This window comes from Papio anubis, chromosome 4 (assembly GCF_008728515.1).
Source record: "Papio anubis isolate 15944 chromosome 4, Panubis1.0, whole genome shotgun sequence".
Classification (NCBI taxonomy): Eukaryota; Metazoa; Chordata; class Mammalia; order Primates; family Cercopithecidae; genus Papio; species Papio anubis.
The window spans coordinates 118,341,786-118,360,831 of NC_044979.1; the positions used below are offsets into that span (position 1 = coordinate 118,341,786).

The 19,046-nt window shown below is 35.2% G+C and overlaps 1 protein-coding gene across 2 annotated transcripts in view; it reads left to right on the forward strand.

Annotated features, from left to right (window-relative positions):
- The window catches only part of ABCA13 (ATP binding cassette subfamily A member 13), a 492,370-nt gene that overhangs the window by 409,653 nt on the left and 63,671 nt on the right, over nucleotides 1-19,046 (forward strand). For both annotated transcript variants that reach the window (XM_017956721.3, XM_031665413.1), the window contains one exon: nucleotides 12,217-12,367. In XM_017956721.3, coding sequence (XP_017812210.3) covers nucleotides 12,217-12,367 — 151 coding nt within the window. The remainder of the gene's footprint in view (nucleotides 1-12,216; nucleotides 12,368-19,046) is intronic.

Consider the following 19,046-nt stretch of genomic DNA (forward strand, 5'->3'; position numbering starts at 1 on the left):
CAAGAAACTCCCTTCATGACCCTATCTAAACCAAAGATAAACACTGTTCTGGCTTTTATTACCATAGGTTAGTTTTACTTGTTTGTGAATTTTATATAAATGGGATCATACAGTTTATATTTTTACATGAGTGATTTTTTTTCTGTAAAATCATATTTGTAAAATGCATCCATATTATCACATGTTGCAATAGTTTTGTTATTAATAATGACAGATATTTGTTATGAACAATTCCTGATACACATATGAATGAAATTGCCCCCATAGAGCATGTGCGTGTTTTGCTTTTGTAAATACTGGTAGTGTTTTGGTTAACTGAGATATAATTCCCATACCATCAAACTTACAGTTTTTTAAATGTAACAATTCAGTGATTTTTTACCATATTCATAAAGCCATATAATGATTTCTACTAACTCTAGAACATTTTCATTACTTTGTAAAGAAACCCTATACCAATTAGCAGTCATTCCCCATTGCTTCCCCCCATTGTCAATCATTAATCTACTTTCTATCTCTATGGATTTGAGTATCCTGGAAATTCCATATAAATAGGTTCATACAATAATTTCCTTTTATCTCAAATTCTTTTACTGTTTTTTCATAAAAGGGTATTGAGTTTTGTCAAATTCTTTTTCTGAGTTTAATGAGATGTGTGGTTTTTGCACTTTGTTCTATTAACATGATATAGATGATTGGTAGATGCAACAAATGATTAATTTTATATATTAAACTAACTTTGCATTCCTGAAATAAATTACACTTGAGCATAGTGCCTACTTCTCTTTATATGGGCTGGATTTGATTTACTTGTATTTTGTTGAGGATTTTTAAACATCTATTTGTAAGAAATACTGTTATATAGCTTTCTGTCATGTCTTTAGTTGTGGTATCTGGATGATACTGACTTTATGTAATTAGCTTGGGAATGTTTTTTTCTCCTACTTTTTGAAACAGTCTAGAAGCATTAGTGTTAATTCATCTTTAAATATTTGGTAGAACTCACCAGTGAAACCGTTTGGTACTGGGCTTTTATTTATGAAAAGGTTTTTTGGCATTGTTTCTATTGTTTTTATTATTATTATTACTAACTCAGTATCTTTACTTGTGGATCTGTTTAGATTTTCTTTTTCTCATTTGGTCACTTTCAGTATTTTCTGTCTTTCTAGGAATTTGTCCATGTTATCTAAATTTCTTAGGAGTTTGGCATATGAACATTTAGACTATTAAAAAATTTTCCATTTCTTTAAGATTGGTAGAAATGTTTTATTTCTTCTTTTAGTAATTTTAATATTCTTATTCCCTTTTTTTGGTCAGTATAGCTGAGTTTGTAGATTTCATTGACCTTAAAGAATCAAGTTTTGATTCTGATTATTTTCTTTATTATTTTTTCTTCCCTGTTTTATTTATTTCTGCTCAAATCATTATTATTTTTTTCATTCTGTTTTCTTTAGGTTTAGTTTGCTTTAGTTTTTCTAATTTCTTAATGTAAATGGCTAGGTTATTGTTCTGACATCTACCCTTTTAAGGAATAATACAGCTATTACAACTATATCTTTCTCTTTATGCACCTTTTCAGCTGAATACCATGTTTTGGTGTGTTGTGTTTTTGTTTTCATTCATCTCAAAGTATTTTCTAATTTTCCTTTTGATTTCTTCTTTGACCCATTGGTTATGAAGGTGTATGTTGTTTAATTTCTACACATTTGGAATTTCCTAAAGATTGCTTCTGTATTGACTTTTAATTTTAGCCCATTGTAGTCAAAGAACATACTTTGTATGATTCCAGTTCTTTTCATTTATTGAGGTTTTTTTTTTTTTTTTTTTTTTTTCTGACAGAGTGTTGCTGTTTCACTTATGCTGGAGTGCAGTGGCATGATCTCGGCTCACTGCAACCTCCACCTCTTGTGTTCTAGTGATTCTCCTGCCTCAGCCTTCCAAGTAGCTGGGATTACAGGCATCTGCCACCATGCCTGGCTAATTTTTGCATTTTTGGTAGAGAGTGTTTTTCACCATGTTGGGCAGGCTGGTCTTGAACTCCTGACCTAAAATGGTCCACCCACCTTGGTCTCCCAAAGTGCTAGAATTACAGGTTTGCGCCACTGTACCCAGCTAATAAGGCTTTTTTGTTCGTTTGTTTAATAGCCAAACACTTGTTCTATTCTGGAGAATTGCTTCTATATACATTTGAGAAGAATGTTTATTCTGCTGTTTTTGGGTGGTGAGTTCTAAGTCTCTATAGTCAGCTAGGTCTAGTTATCTTGTTGTATTGTTCCAATCTCCTGTATTTTTGTTAATCTTCTAGCATAGTCTATTAAATATTGAATATGGTGTATTGAACTTGTTATTATTGTTGAATTGTCTATTTCTCCCTATAATGCTGTCAGCATTTGCTTTGTGTGTTGTGAGGCTCTGTTCTTAATTTCATATGTTTATATGATTAGTTTGTCTTCCCAAGGAATTGACCCTTTTATTGTTATAAGATGTTTCTCTTTGTTTTTAGTAACAATATTTTCTTCAAGTCTATTCTGTTATATATTAGTAGTGTCACCTCAGCTGTCTTTTGGATACTGGTTTCATTGTATATCTTTTTGCATCCTTTTATTTTCAAACTATTTGTGACTTTGATTCTAAAGTGTATATTTTATAAACAGCATATAGTTGGATAATTAAAAAAAAGTCCATTCTGCCAATCTGTGAATTGGTTAAATGGTAGAATTAATTGATAATTATGTGGTAATTACATTAAATGTAAATGAGCTAAATAATCTAATTACTGAGATGGTAGAATTGGTTTCCACCATTTTACTATTTGCTTTCTATATTTCCTCTATATTTTTCATTCCTCTGTTCTTCTATTGCTGCTATCTTTTGTGCTAAATAAGTATTTTCTAAAATACCACTTTAAGTCCTTATTGTGTTTTTTGCTATATATATTTTTGAGTTATTTTCTTAGCGATTTTTCTGGGGATTGTAACTAACATCTTGAGTTAAAATTCTCTAATTTAGATTAATACCAATTTAATTTCAATAGTTTATAAAATTGCATTTCTATATAGCTCCTCTCCCATTTATGCTATTATTATTACAAATTACATTTTTAGAGATTGTGTGCTCATCAGGGTTGATTACATTTATCTTGTCGTTTATATTTCTTTATATGGTAATCTTAACCAGTGCTTTTTATTTTATTTCATTATATGGATTCATGTTACTGTTAGTACTTTTCATTTCAGCTTAAAGACTTCATTTAGTAATTTTGAGGCAGTTATACTGTCAACAAACTCTCTCGGTTTTGGTGAGCTGTAAATATCTTAATCTCTCATTAAATTCTGAAAGATAGTCATTTCTTCTTTAGTGTAGAATTCTAGGCTAGCTTTTTTTTTTTCTTTTAACCTCTCAACACTTTGTGCATGTCATCCTATTGTGTTCTGGCCTCTATGATGTCTGTTAAGAAAGCAACTATTAACCTTCCTGGAGATTCTTTGTACATTATGAGTCACTTCTCTCATTGCCATCATGATTTTCCCTTTGTCTGAAGTCTTTGACAGTTTGATTATGATTTGTCTAGGTATAGATTCTTTTGTATATACTACACAGATAAGGATCTCATTCCTGAATATATACAACATTATTATTTTCTTTCAATCTTTATAACTCTCTTTTTCTTGCCTTATTGGACTGACCAGCACTGGCGTTATAATGTTGAATAGAAGAGGTGGTAATGGGGACCTTTTGTTTTTGATATGAAGGGGAAAACTTTAAATATTTTATGATTAACATAGGTTGGGTGTAGTGGCTCATGTCTGTAGTCCCAGCACTGTGGGAGGCCGAGGTGGGTCGATCACTTAAGGTTAGGAGTTCAATACCAGCCTGCCCAACGTGGCAAAACCCCATCTCTACTAAAAATACCAAAAAATTAGCTGGACCTGGTGGCACACGCATGTAATCCCAGCTACTTGAGAGGCTGAGGCATGAGAATCATTTGAATCCTGGAGGCAGAGGTTGCAGTGAGCCAAGATCATGCCACTGCATTCCAGCCTGGGTGATGGAGTGAAACTTTGTCTAAAATAAAATAAAATAAATAAATATTTTATTAAACATAAATATATAGCTTCTATTGTCTTGGCATACATTTTAAAATCAGATTAAGAAAGTTCTTGTATATTTTCCTTTCTAGCTTGTAAAGGTTTTTTTTTTTTTTTTTCAATGTTTGACTTTTGTTTATTTTTATAAAGAATATATTTAGAGACAGGGTCTTGCTCTGTCACCCAGGCTGGAGTACAGTAGCATGATCATAGCTCACCACAGTCTCAAACATCTGGGCTCAAGTAATCTTTCTTCTTCAGCCTTCTGGCAGGTGGGACTACATGCCCAGCTGTTTTTATAAGCAATAATTTTAACATTTTACTGACTATTTTTTCTCACCTTTTCTTTATACTCTTAGTATACTATATTACATTAAATAATTTTTAAATTTTATTTTAAAAATATTGAATTCATGGATAAAGTTGACTTGGTCAAAATTTCATACCCCTTTTATGTATCACTTGATTTAATTGGGTAATAGTTGCTAAAATTTTGTGATGATTTTTATACGAAATTATCTTGTGAATTTCACTTACTGTAACACATTTGCCAGGTTTAATTGTCAAGGAATAATGGGCTCAGTAAGTAACTTGAAAATTGTTTCCAGTCTGTTTTCCAGAATAGTGTATGATCCATGTAATTTTTACATAGATATTTCAAAGAATGCCCTAATGAATGCCTTTGGGTCTAAATTTATCAAAACAATTTTAATTAATGATTCAATTTCTTTTTACATGTAGAAATTTTTAGGTTTTCTATTTCCTCCTTTTCTTGGTATATTGTGTTTTAAGGAATTTTTCTATTCCATCTAAATTATTCCATTTCTATGCAGAAATTTGGTGCATAATATACTAAAATTTTATTTTTAATATCTATCTTAAGTGATGTTGTTAGTATTACTGATTTGGATATTTTGTATCAAATTACATTAATATTACTATTCATTACTATGTTTAAAGTACTCTATTACTGTCTTAATTTTGCTTATTATAACTTTCCAGTTCTAAAATTTTTATTCGATTTTTTAAATTGATTTCAGTTTTCTGGTAAAATTCACCTTTTTTTCCTCTTTTTTGATCATTTATTAATTAAACTATGTTAAAGTCTATGTCTGATAACTCCAATATCTATATCACTTGTGGATTTATTTTCATTTTATTTGTTTTTTATCATAGTTTTTATTTATTTTTATTTATTTATTTATTTTTAGTGGTATTCCTGGTGTATTTATTTGCTAGGACTACTGTAAAAATATACCTGTGGCCGGGTGCAGTGGCTCATGCTTGTAATCCCAGTGCTCTGGGAGGTTAAGGTGGGAGGATCATTTGAGGCTAGGAGTTTGAGAACAGCCTGGACAACATAGCGAGACCCCATCTCTACAAAACAGAAACAAAACAAAACAACAACAACAAAAACATTTAATTAGCCAGGTCTGATGGTAAGGTGCATGTATGTAGTCTGAGCTACTTGGGAGGCTGAGGTGGGAGGATTGCTGGAGCCCAGAATTTAGAGGCTGCAGTAAGCTATGATTGCGCCACTGCACTCCAGCCTCAGCTACAGAGTGAAACTCCATCTCAAAGCAACAACAACATGAATGACAACAAAACACAAACTTACTGGCTTAAACCAGAAAAACTTATTATCTCATGGTTCTAGAGGCTTGAACTCTGAGATCAAACTGTTGCCAGTATTAGTTCCTTCTGACTGCTGTTGGGGAGGGCTCTGATACAGGCCTGTCTCCTTGGCTTATACATGGCCATCTTCTCTCTGTTTGTTTACATAGTCTTCCCTCTGTATGTGTCTGTGTCCACATTTTCCCTTTTTTAAGGACATCAGTCATACCAGATTAGAGCCCATCATAGTAGCCTCATTTAAATTTGATTTTTTCTTTGACATTTTATCTCCAAATAAGGTCATATTCCAAGGGACAGGGAGTTAGGGCTCCAACATTATTATTATTATTACTATTATTTTGAATGGGACACAATTCAACCCATAACAACTGATAAAGTTTGATTGAATGAAAACATTTAGAGTCTCTGGATGATTCTGTTTTCCTTCAAAGAGAATTCTCTTTAGCTTTGATATGGAATTATAACATATGAAATTATCTCAGCAAACTCATCTAAAATCATTTAAATAAATTTTTAAAAGGGCTTGTCTATTTGTACATTTCCAGAGGCTTCACTGTTCAATGGCCCTGATTGAGAGCCATGTTTGTTTGCCAGAGTCCTGACACCTGAATGTCTGCTTAATGACAGTTTTTGTTATCCCAGTTGGTTATTCCAGGTTTGTTATAAACTTGGTAGGTTTACTTACTTTTTAGATTCTTAGAGTTGTGACTTGATTTCCCTCTTCAATTATAGACCTGCATTGCTCATACATTAATGAACATCTCAAGCATGAGACACCTAGAGTTACAGAGTTTTTCTTACTTTCTTCCTCCTGGGGTATTGGCCTCTCAAGTCCTACCTGCTCTGGTAGCCCGGAATCTCAATTTTTATGTCTTCCAAAGACTAATAACAGCTTTTCTTAGCTCCTCTGCCTTTTAACAGTCACTTTCTCCACAGTATCATTACTTCTTCTTCCTTATTTTATATGTGTGGCTAATACTTCAAGGAAAAACAAACAAAACACGTGTCTCCTCTCAGTGAGTTTTTCTTCTTTTTGGGATTTGAATCTTTAATTCCTAGTCTTTAAATAGATTTTTCTGCATTTTATCCAGCTGTTCCATTGTTTTATGGGCTATTGAAAACAACTCCCATTTTAGCGTCAATTTTGATAATAAAGCACAAGGATAATACAGCACATGGATGGTATATTTGAAGCCACAGATAATATATACATTAACCTTTACAAATATTCCCCTATCCAGTAAACACTTGAAACTTGAGTTTCCAGTAGACATTTTTTTTTTAACATAACACATATAAACATTTTATGGTACATACTTACATTTAACATTTATTCATTGTTTATCTGAATTACAAATTTAAGTGGATGTTTTGTATTTTTTTCTGGCAATCTTGCTCTCTTTAGAAGAATGAATAAACAATAATACATCGGAATAATTATGGTACAAAAACTGATTGGAGCACTATGGAAAGACTGTACCTAAAAATTATACATGGATATTCTTATTATTTAAATATAAGGGAATGCTTTTTTAAAAGTTGATACTCTGAAGACTTAAAAGTTAAAATTTTATGACACAAATGTGGAAACTCTCATGACAAATGTACTAGCTGAATTTGAAAGATAGGAGAATACGGATGTAATAGAAACTGATGTAAAGGAAATTAAGTACCCAGTAGATCTTAAATTCTGTTTTCTCTTATATTTATCACATACAATAGAATTAAAAGTGCAGAATATTAAATTAGTGCTGCCAGTGATAAACTTGAGAAATTGTTCCATGGTGTACATTAGAAGCCATTGACTCGGTGAGTAAGAGAATGGTAGACAATGTGCAGGATGGAGAGATTCATTTAAAATGTATAGCTTTTCCTGTGGGGCAGAGATATGGAACATGAAAAAAATGAAACAAAAACTACTGAAAAAGGTACTGAGTTGTGGTTTTTGGTACAATATTTAAAGAGCTTGTAAGTTGTCACTTTCATTTTCACAACAGGAAAATACCTTAAAAGCTAAAAATTATCAACTCTTCTTAGAGCCATCAGAGACTTGAGGTCACAGAGCAAACTGCTACCCCATACTGGACAGTCAGGGGACCCCCTACACCTGTGGATTCATATCCTTGGATTCAACTAACGGCACTGCAAAATATTCAGGAAAAAAGGGATGATTCTGTCTGTACTGAACATGTACAGACTTTTTCTGTTGTTAATATTCCCTAAAAAACACAGCATAAGCACTGTTTATATGGCATTTACAATGTATTGGGTATTATAAGTCATCAAGAAATTATTTAAAGTATTTGGGAAGACGTATGTAGGTTATAAGCAAATACTACACTATTTTATATAAAGGACTTGAGCATCTGTGGATTTTTAGTGTCCAAGGAGAGTCCTAGACCCATCCTCTATGGGTACTGAAAATACTATAAATACTATAATAGAAGGAGGCCCAGGACTGTGAATCAGGAGACCTAGAAGCAGAAGTCACCAGATGGAGCCAAGATCAGTAGGAACACATCAACTATAATCAAAAAGCGATGTAGGCTCAGTGTGGACTAACTTGAAAGTAGCCTTGGGGGCTCCTCACTGGTGAGTATTACCTACAGGAACCCTACCAGATTCTCAGTGTGAAGACTAGGGAAAAAATCCCTTTGTGCTTTCAGCAGAAAGTAATTATATGAAAATATGCCCAGACCTCTCTGTAAGGCTTAGAAAGACCAGCCCTAAGGGGAAGCTGTTTTTCCAGATCCTAACTGACCTGGGAAAAGGGGAATGCCCAGCTCAGGCACTAGAAGACTGAGACATGATTGTGAGAATAGACAACTCTTCCCCTCAACCAGCTCCTCACCACCACTTCGGTGGAGCTCCTGTGTAATAACCAAGGACTATAAGATCTACAAGCCTCAGACTCTAAGATGGAATCTCTAGGCAAACTCAAAGACAATTGGATATAAACCCAAGGACACTAGAACTGACACCACTGAGACAGCCACCAGTAAGCACAACATAACTTCTAGTCAGATAAACTCAAACCTCACACTAAAATCCCAAATGCAGCTTAACGGTAAAGGAACAGACATCATCCAAACTATGCCGTCAAACCACAATGGAATTAAACTAGAAATAAAAAATAGAAGGATAGCTTTAGACATCCCCAAATATTTGGAGATTAAACAACATATTTCTGGGTAACACATAGGTCAGAGAAATCAGAAAGGAAATTACAAAAATTAAACTTAAGTGAAAATGAAATTTAAACCTATCACAGTTTGTGGGATACAGCTAAAGTGGTGCTTAAAGGAAAATTAATGGAATTTAATGCATCTATTAGAAAAGATGAGAGACTAAAATAGATAATCTAAGCTTATACCTTACTAAACTAGAGGAAGAGGAGCAAATTAAATTGAAAGTAAGCAGAAGAAAAGAAATGATACAAATTGGTGGAGAAATCAATACAATTGTAAAAAGAAAAATAATAGAGAAAAATCAATGAAACTAAAAGTTGAAATCAATGAACTAAAAGATGAAATAAATAAAATTGATAAACTCCTAGTGAGATTACCGATAAAAAAAGAAAATACAAATTACTAATATCGAAACTCAAAGATGTCATCCTTACTAATCTCGTGAACATTAAAATATTAATAAGGAAATATTTTGAGCAACTCTATGCCCACATCTTGAATAACTTACTTCAAATGGGCCAATTCCCTAAATACATGATTTACCCAAACACATACAATGAGAAATAGACAGTCCAAATAGGTATATATCAATGAAAGAAATGGAATCAATAACCAATGACCATAAAAGCAAAAGCACTAGACTTAGGTGGTCTCACTGGTGAATTCTACCATTTAAGAAAGAAATGGTATCAATTTACTAAAATGTCCTTTGAAAATAGATACAGAACAAATATGGTTTAACTGTTTTTATGAGACCAGCATTACCAAAATACTGAAACCAGACAAGGACATTACAAGAAAGGAAAACTATAGCTTAGTGTCTCTTATGAATATACATGCAAAAATTCTCAACAAAGTATCAAATTGAATCTAACAATGTATGAAAAGAATTATATACTATGACAAAGAAGGATTTTTTCCAGATAGGCAAGGTTTATTCAATTTTTGAAAATCAATTAATATAATCCATTACATCAATAGAATAAAAGGAAAAAATAGTTTGATCGTATTAACAGATGCATAAAAAAGTTTTTCACAAAAGAAACACTCATTCATGATACTAACTCTCAACCAACTAGGAACAGAAAGGAAATTCCTTAACTTGATAAAGAACACTGACAATAAACCTTCAAGTAATATCGTACTAAATCATGAGAAGCTAGATACCTTTCTCCTAAATTTGGGAACAAGACGAGGATGTCCTCTCTCTCCATTCTTATCTCAATAATCTGCCGGCAAGCAGTCCTACATAATGCAATAAGAGCAGAAAAGGGACTTAAACTCACACAGATTGGAAAGGAATAAATAAAACTGTTATTGCTTGTAGATGACATGATTATATATGTAGAAACTCCCAAAGAATTGTCAAAAAAAAATGCTCCTAGAACTGATAAACATTTATATCAAGGTTTCAGGATACAATGTTAATATAGAAAAGTCATATGTTTCCCTATATATCTACAATGAATAATTGGAATTTAAAATTTTAAAAACATATCATTTACATTAGCAATCCCCAAAATGGAATACTTAGCTATAAATCTAACAAATTACGTGAGGAAAACTACAAAATCCTAATGAAAAAAATGGAAAAAAGCTCCAAATAAATAGATATTCCATGTTTTGGGATAGAAAGATTTAATATCAACCAGATGTTAGTTCTTCCCAACTTGAATGTTAGGTTTAACACAACCCCAGTCAAAATCCCAGTGTTACTTTGTGGATATTAACAAACTGATTTTCAAGTACATGTGGAAAGACAAAAGATCCATGACAGGCAACACAGTATGGAAGAAGAACAAAGTCTGAAGACTGACATTACCTGACTTTAAGACGTACTGTAAAGGCTCAGCAACTTCAAGAGATAGCCCCACACCAATACAGTCAACTAATATATGAGAAGAGAACAAAGGCAACCATGTGGGAAAATCGTCATCTTTGCAACAAATGGTGCCAGAACAAATGGACATCCACATGCCAGACAATGAATCTTGGCACTTAACTTATACCTGTGACAAAAATTAACTCCAAGTGGATCTATGACCTGATTGTAAAATGCAGATTATAAAAGTTCTAGAAAATAACATAGGATAAAATCTAGTGACTTTGGATGTGACAATGTCTTTTTAGATACAATATCAAAAGCGTGATCCATAAAAGAAAATGTTGGTAAGTTTGACTTCATTAAAGTATATTTCTGCTCTGCAAAAGACACTGTTAAGAGATTATAAGGTCAATCCATAGACTGGGAAAAAAATTTTGAGACCCATGTCTCGTAAAAAACTTGTCTACAAAATACATAAAGTTTTGTATAATAAACTTGTATGCAAAATCCTTAAAATTAAACCATAAGAAAACACACAGCTAAAACATGGGCAAAAGATGTGAACAGATGTCTCACCAAAGAAGACAGATGCAAATAAGTTCATGATAAGATGCTCGACATCATATGTCATTGGAGAATGGCAAATTACAGCCACAATGCAATGCATTTCCATACCTAATAGAATGAATAAAATGCAAAACACCGACAACACTAAATGTTGACAACAATGTGGAGCAATAGGAACCTTCATTTGCTGCTGATGAGAATTCAAAATGGTACAACCACTTTGGCAGACAGTTTGGCAGAATCTTATAAAACTCAGTATAGTCTTTCCATCTGATTCAGCAATACATATTAATTAAAAAAAACCAGTTTTATTATGTATGTATGCACAGGAGTTTCACACAAAAAAATAAGACTCAAGGAGCTTCCCAGATGATTGAGGCTTATACACCGTATGAGGTTAAACAAAGCAAAAAGGATTTGGGGATCCCGGGCAGGGGAGGCCAGCTATGGGAAGGTGAGGGGAGGAAATGTATGCTGGATTAGGGTTGTCTCATTACACAGATAAGAGTCTCTCTGGTTCAGAGTTGTCTGAGAAAGTAGCTCTCTTTCTGGTAGGGAGACATCTTTACAAATGGAAATTTCCTTTGTAAATGTGAATTTCCTTTTCAAAAGAAGACAATTTATACTCAATTTTTAGGCAGTTAAGGAGAGGTAAAGAGCTTTTCCTGTGTCTTCTGGTCTTTCTGTGTCTTCAATTGCCTTTAGCTCAAAATAATGCATATGCCAAAGAGGCCTATTTTGGGGTGACTTCTTGTATCCTTCATTTCTCGTGAATTGAACTTATTCTTGTGAAATGAACTAATTGTTTTGAATAAACTGCAGTGGACTTGTTATTGATGAGCCACATTTTAAAAATGGGTTGATGCCAGTTTGGGAAGCTGCTGTTCTCAGGCTGTGCTGCTTCTCTCTGCAGGGATGCTGTGGACCTGTCTTCTGCTGGCGCCGCAGGTGTGCTCATTGGCTACTGTCCCCAGCAGGATTCCCTGGACGAGCTTCTGACTGGTTGGGAACATCTCCATTATTACTGTAGCTTACGCGGGATTCCAAGGCAGTGCATCCCTGAGGTAAATCTCCCTGGGGTCTTCTAGATAAAGGGACCCATTGAGGAATGCTTGGTGACCACCTCTGGCTCCAAGGCAGCTCTCTCACCCTGTGAGGAGAAGAAACTGTAGTAGCAGATAAACTTACCTGCAAGAGATTTTCCAATGTGATTATACTGAAGAAAACATTAAATAAATTTGCCTTATTTACATTATATATTTAAACTGCATCTGTGTGAGGCAGTCATGTGGTCAGAGTTAAAACATAAATACATCATTTATAACTTTGTATCCCCTTTGCTCTTTTGTTCCTCTCTAAATACCTTTTACATTTATTGAATGACTAATTTGTATTCAGGAAGAAATATCACAAACTCTGTATTTTCAGGGCTTATGAAAGAGTGGGCACAAAATACGTGTGGAAACTGGGGAATTGTTGGAAGGAATGACTTCCTGATGAGTGGGCGGACAGATTCCTACTGCCAGGGGATTCCTTTCTGGGTGGCCTTAGGGGAATGAAGGAGTGGCAGGAACTGCAGACCTCCATACCCCCATCACTCCCTGTGACAGGAGAGAGGCAGGTGGAGCAGTGAGAGAGCAAAAGACAGCTGCCACTTCTTCTGCGCGAGTAGAGGTCAGCGAAGCAGAGCGGACAGCATTGATTGACAGCTCAGGACATTGTACCGTGAGCCACCAAAATTGCAGTTATTTAAGCACATTTTTACCTTTTCTGCATCTCATTATAGAAAGTCTGGGGTGCGTGCTCCTCAGATTTCTGGATTCTGAACTACAAGCAGAAATAAGTGGCTTATATGATGCATTTGCAATTAGATTCTGCGGGAGAGGGAACATTCTAGGACTCACAGGAGACAACACTAATAGCCTTCACCTTCACTGATTCATGAACATTCATTCTCTGTTCTGTTTTTATAATGCTTCAGCATTTGTTCTTATTTATGCTTCCTAACTTTAAGTGAAACTAAACAGAATGTCTGCACCTCATTGTAAGGACTCTGGCCCCTTTTCCCATCTCCTGTCTTAATAAAGCAAAGATAACCGACCACCCCACAGAGACCTGCTGGTTGTAGTTAAACAGTTATTGGCATCCGTGACTAATTGTTGGCTCAATTTTTAATCGGTGTTTTATCTCTGTCAGCTCCTCCTTGTTAGTTTTTGATGAAAGAGGCGGGTGCTTGACAATGGCTTTAAGCTGGTGCTTTTGTTTTTTGAGGGAAACATGCTTATGAAAAAAGCTCTCATTAATGTAGTAAGAGTCGGTGCTTTCTGTCATTCAGGGCAATTGTGTCTTGATGTTCAGCTGTCTTACAACTTTGTTTTTCTGAATTGTTCTACCAAGAAAAGTTATTTAAATGGTAACCAATTAGGAACTGCCTTCATTTCCTTTATACAACTGTAACTGATTTTGCAGACAGTAATGTTACTTGCTCTTGTTTCTAAGATGTCAGCTCACTTTTGCATCTGTTCCCAAAGGAGTTAGCTCCTTTTCTGGAAAAAAATTCTCTCTTCTATATATTTGGGGGATATTTAAGTTATAGAACAGGCATATCCATTCTGAGGTGCTTATCACAAGGTGTCCAGAAAGAATTATTATAAAATAATGGAAAACAGTAGTTTTATCTTTCAGTATTTCAGTATTTATTTTCAGTATTTATTCCATGTCAGGTACTGTTCTAAGTATTTTACAGCAACCATATGAAGTAGATGCTTATTCCCATTCTACAAACTGAGAAATTAGACACAGTTTAATTGAGACACAGAGACACAGGAAAACTGAGACACCAGAGAAATTAGGCCATTTGGCCACATTCACATGGCTAGTATTTGGCAAGGTTTTGCTTTGAAACCATATAAACCAGCTCCAGGGTACAAGTTCTTGACTAAGACATTACTCTGACATTTATTTTATCCAGGTTGTTAGTTCTATAAGATGGAATTCTTGGTGTATTAACAGTTCAGTCTTATTTTTATACCCCTGGGGTGGCCAAAGAAGTGGAAACTGTGTGGGGTTAGTGCATGACTTCTCTAACATGGAACTCCTCCTGCTGCCTGGCTTTCCATTGGGCTGGAGTTGGGCTCAACATGTGCGCCTCATGAGTCTTTCAGAACTCATAGATATAGGGGTAATCTTTAGACACATCTGCTGCTCACCTTAGTTGTTTTCTTCAGGCTGCCATCTATTTTCATTGTAACATGGACAGCCACCATTGTATGTTCTCTGATTCTAAGTGGAAGACCCTCTGTGCTTGCTGGGAGGCTCCTTTGTTCAGCTTTACAGTCCCCTGTCCTCCCTCCCTGGGACCCTCAGAGCCCATGCTGTGGCTGAGCCAGCCCACCTGTGCTCCACTTGCTGGTCATTTCTATGTATGGTCAAATTGCTCACTTCCCCAACCTTTCAAAAGTTTGATGAGGTAAGAATAAGATGCCACTTTATAAAGCTTGAATTTAGGTTCGGCAAGTTAACGTCATGATTTTCAATTTTCCCATGATTTACACTGCACAGTTTTGTGCAGTGTGCATATTTGAGCCTGAATTTAATTAACCTTGTATAACATGTTATATCAAGTTATATCACTTGGTTATTACCAGATGATGCAAGAGATGAGGGCTACACAGTCTGGGATGCTAGAGAAAATGTGTAAGAGTCCATCATGCTAGGTAGTTTTAATGTTAGTGTCATACCATAACAAACAAACAATACTTCTAAATGGGAAGAGATTTGGCAAATTCTGCGTGTTAGTTTTCCCTGGTATAGAAGAGGTATGGCCCCTCATCATCTTAGTTTTGTTAATACCTGCACATGCCTACCAGGGAATATACCTACTGTGTCTTGCTTCCTCCCCCTATCTTCTCTAAAGGCATGACTTTTATCTTTAAGTTTTCTTCCATTCACACAGTCAGTTTAGCTAGAAGGAGCTAGAAGTTATAAGATAGTAGGAATGGGGACAGGAGATCATCTTCAGAGGAAGGGCCAGGATAAACATTTCCATCTGAAATCCTTGGTTTCCTTTCCCTACTTTACTACTCATTTTGATCTTTAATCTCACAGAAAATGTTGACCTGGCCATTATGCGTGCTAGTGGAAACATTTTGGCTTTGGAGTCCAGCAGATGTATGTGTGAATCTCAGGGCAATTTATTTTGGCTCCAGTGATGTTTATAGAAGTCCTACTATGTGCCAAACATGAATAAGCACTGGGGCTATGCATCCCAGTGCATATCCCATTGGGATTCATTCCAAAACGAATACATCCCCAAATGAAAGCATCTCAAAACAAATGCATTCCAGTAACTTGCCTTAAATATGGTACAATTTCTAGAGTTTCATGAGAGAAAAATACCAAACTGCAGAGAGAGATTCTGTGAACTTTTGACATTTTGGGATTTTAGGAAGTATTTTGCCAACCGAGATTGCTAAGGCATTGCTTTTGCCATTACTTTGACAGTATTGCTGAGTGCAGAAAAGAATACAGCAAAATACTTCTTATTAGGCTATTTTCAGTTATTTTCTGACAACATGACATTCAGAAAACATTGGATCAAACTAATACATTTGTTCCTGTATACTCTGGAATCTTTCCTACGGTTAACCAATCCAGAATTTGCAGGCTGCAATATTTAACCTTTTGTGAAACTGGGAAAACATGATATATATTTCCTAACTTCATAAAAATGTGCAAGAATAATTTGGCAAGTTTATTCAAAATGTAACTTGCATTCTCAGGTGCATTTCTCCAGAACCAAGTGCTTATATTATTATTTTTTTGTTTCATTTGTCAGTTTATCAGCTTTCATTTATGTATTGCTAATCTTTGAATAACATAGATGAGAGTAACTAAAAATTTCTTTCTAATACATGCACACACACGCATATTTTCATTCTCTTTTTCTTGTAATATTTATAGGTCTAAAAAGAACCAAAAAAAAATCGACTTCACAATTTGTCATTTTTGCCAGCCTCACCACTATTGGTATAGCAGGTTTCCAAATAACGTTGTTTAGTTCAACATTGTTTCATTACAATGATGGAAAAAATAAAATTGATTTTCTGCCAGGACTGCTGTCGGAGAGGAGTTTGCACGCTCTCCCCATGGCTACGTATGTTTTATCCAGGTACACTTGTTTTCTGTCATGTCCCAAAGCTGTGTACATTAGTTTCTTTGGTGTGTCTAAATGGAGTCCATGTGGGTGAGTACATGTGGACATGTGAGTGCACCCTGTGATAGAATGGAATGCAGTCCAGGGCTGTTACTGCCTGGTGCCCTGAGCTTCCAGCATAGACTCTGACCACCCTCAACCCTGAACTGGAATAATTGGGTAAATCATGTTTTTGTTAATCTTTCACAAATGTATGTGTAGCTCACATTTATTTCAGTGTTTGCTCTTAGAAGTAGTTATTTTTATTTAGAAGTTTGGAGATGTTTTTGTGACCAGACATATGACATAGGAACTTTTGTTTCTACCAATCAGCTTATGGTAAAACTGGTTTCATTAAATGTTGATTCAGTTAAAGCAGTCTCCAAGAACATATGGATGACATTAAGTAAGGACTGCATTGGCTTTTTCCCGACAGATAAAGCTTTCTAACAGGGTCTGTAATGCTCTTAGTTTTCTTCTCTTTTATGGGGACGTGTGCCTCCTTTTCCAGGAAGCCTCCCTGGTTTCCTTCCTTCGTCTCTCATTATGAGTGTTTATCTAGCACTGATTTACGCTTCTTGGCCATTCTTCTCGGAGAAAAATTTGGATGAAGCTACATTACTACTTCTGTTATCTCTGTAATTCCTGAAATGCCAGGCATTTATATTTCTTCATTTATATGACCCTTCTCTTAATATTTGTGTGTGTTTGCTTGTGAGGAATAAAATGTTTTGTCTTGATATTTTAGAATTCACTTAAGTGAATTTTTATTCAACTGGTGATAATTGAAATAATTGGTCTGAATGGAGCCAGGAAAAAGGATGATTCATATAAAACATTCTGGGGAAAATGACTTTACTTTAAATAAGACCAACTACTGGCCTTGATAAGATTTTCTTAGGCAGATAGCAGGAGATTAAATATTTCATCTTTATGTATCTTTGGGGCCTGGAAATCTGCATTTCCTAGAATTATACTATTTCACCATAAGACCAGTCCTTGACCCTCTTCATTCATCTGCAATATATTTTGAAGTTGTACAAGTAAAGCCATATAACAATTTCTGTTGAAAGATTTTACTGGGGGACGTAATGATTATGCTAATATTTGTAGAGGTTCTTAATGCTTCATTATCCTTCATTATCCTGTTATTATCCTAACTTTTATGCACTTGTCAAAAAGAGTATACACATTAGTTTATATTTATTTAGTTATTTGGGATGCACAATTATTAACCCATCTTTTTAGTCCTAAGGAAGTTTCCCTCTTCTCCTAAATTTGAATTAAAATATGATCTTGGTCAATTTGGCTAAATGATGATATCTAAAAAATGAATCTATATTAATACTTCTATGGTCATAAGAGTTAAATAAAATTGTTTACAACATTTTTAAATTATGCTAAGTTCGAAACGAAAAAGTTACTTACCTTGGACCCCAAGAAGAATTAATCCAGCATAGGAGACAGACTGGAAACAGAAAATGTAGTGTGGTACAAATTACAGTGGGAAATGCTAAATAAAAGCATTCTATAGACACATATTACACAGAAGGGGTGACACATACAACACACAGAAGAAGTGACAATTACTTTTTCTGATGAGAGATATGGGCTGGACCTTCTAGGATGTGGGACAAGCTGGCAGGGTGGAAAGCAGGGAAGAATAAAGAAGCTGTGAACCCCAGGCTTTTGAGTACAATCTGAACTCTCCTGTGGCTGTTGAGGGGGGTGAGGTTTGACAAATGCTGCCACCATCTTTGGGACTTGGCAAAGTGGTTTTCAGCAGTTGCAAATAAGAAACATTTCCCATTCCCCTCCCCACCTCTAGTTACTTTATAAACCAAACTCTGAGTTTGCAAACATTAACAGTGGCTTCTCAATGTGAAAGGGTTATTTCTTTCCTTGTGTTAATATTGAAAATTCCCTCCAGCCATAAAAACGAACAAAATCACATCCTTTGCAGCAGCGTGGACGCAGCTGGAGGCATCATCCTAAGCAAATTAACACCGGAACACAAAACCAAATACATGTGTTCTTATTTATAGGGGGCAGCTTAACATTGGGTACACATGGACACAAACATGGCAGCAGTAGACATGTGGAAATCCAAAAGTGTGGAGGGAGGGCATGAGACAAGGGGTGAAGAACTACCTGTTGGGTTCCATGCTCACTACTTGGGTGATGGATCATTAGAAGCCCAAACCTCAGCATCACACAAAATACCCATGTAACAAACCTGCACATAGACACCCGGAATCTAAAATAATAAAGAAAGTGTTCTACTTCGGTTGTCTTCTCCCTTTAAGTTTTGACACCTCTTTCCATTAGTTTCATTCCTATTTATTTCCTTCTCAGTTTTCTTTTTGGCATTCCCGTCTCTGCTCACCTTAACATGAGTATTTATCTGGACCTCCAACCTCGAGTGTGTTTCTTGCCCACCCTGCTCCCTGAACTCTAGATGTGATTATTTTGACCGTCACTTAAATGTCTCCAGCCACAGAAAACTCCCACCTGTTCACTCTCAATTACTGCCTGTATGGTGAAGGGGG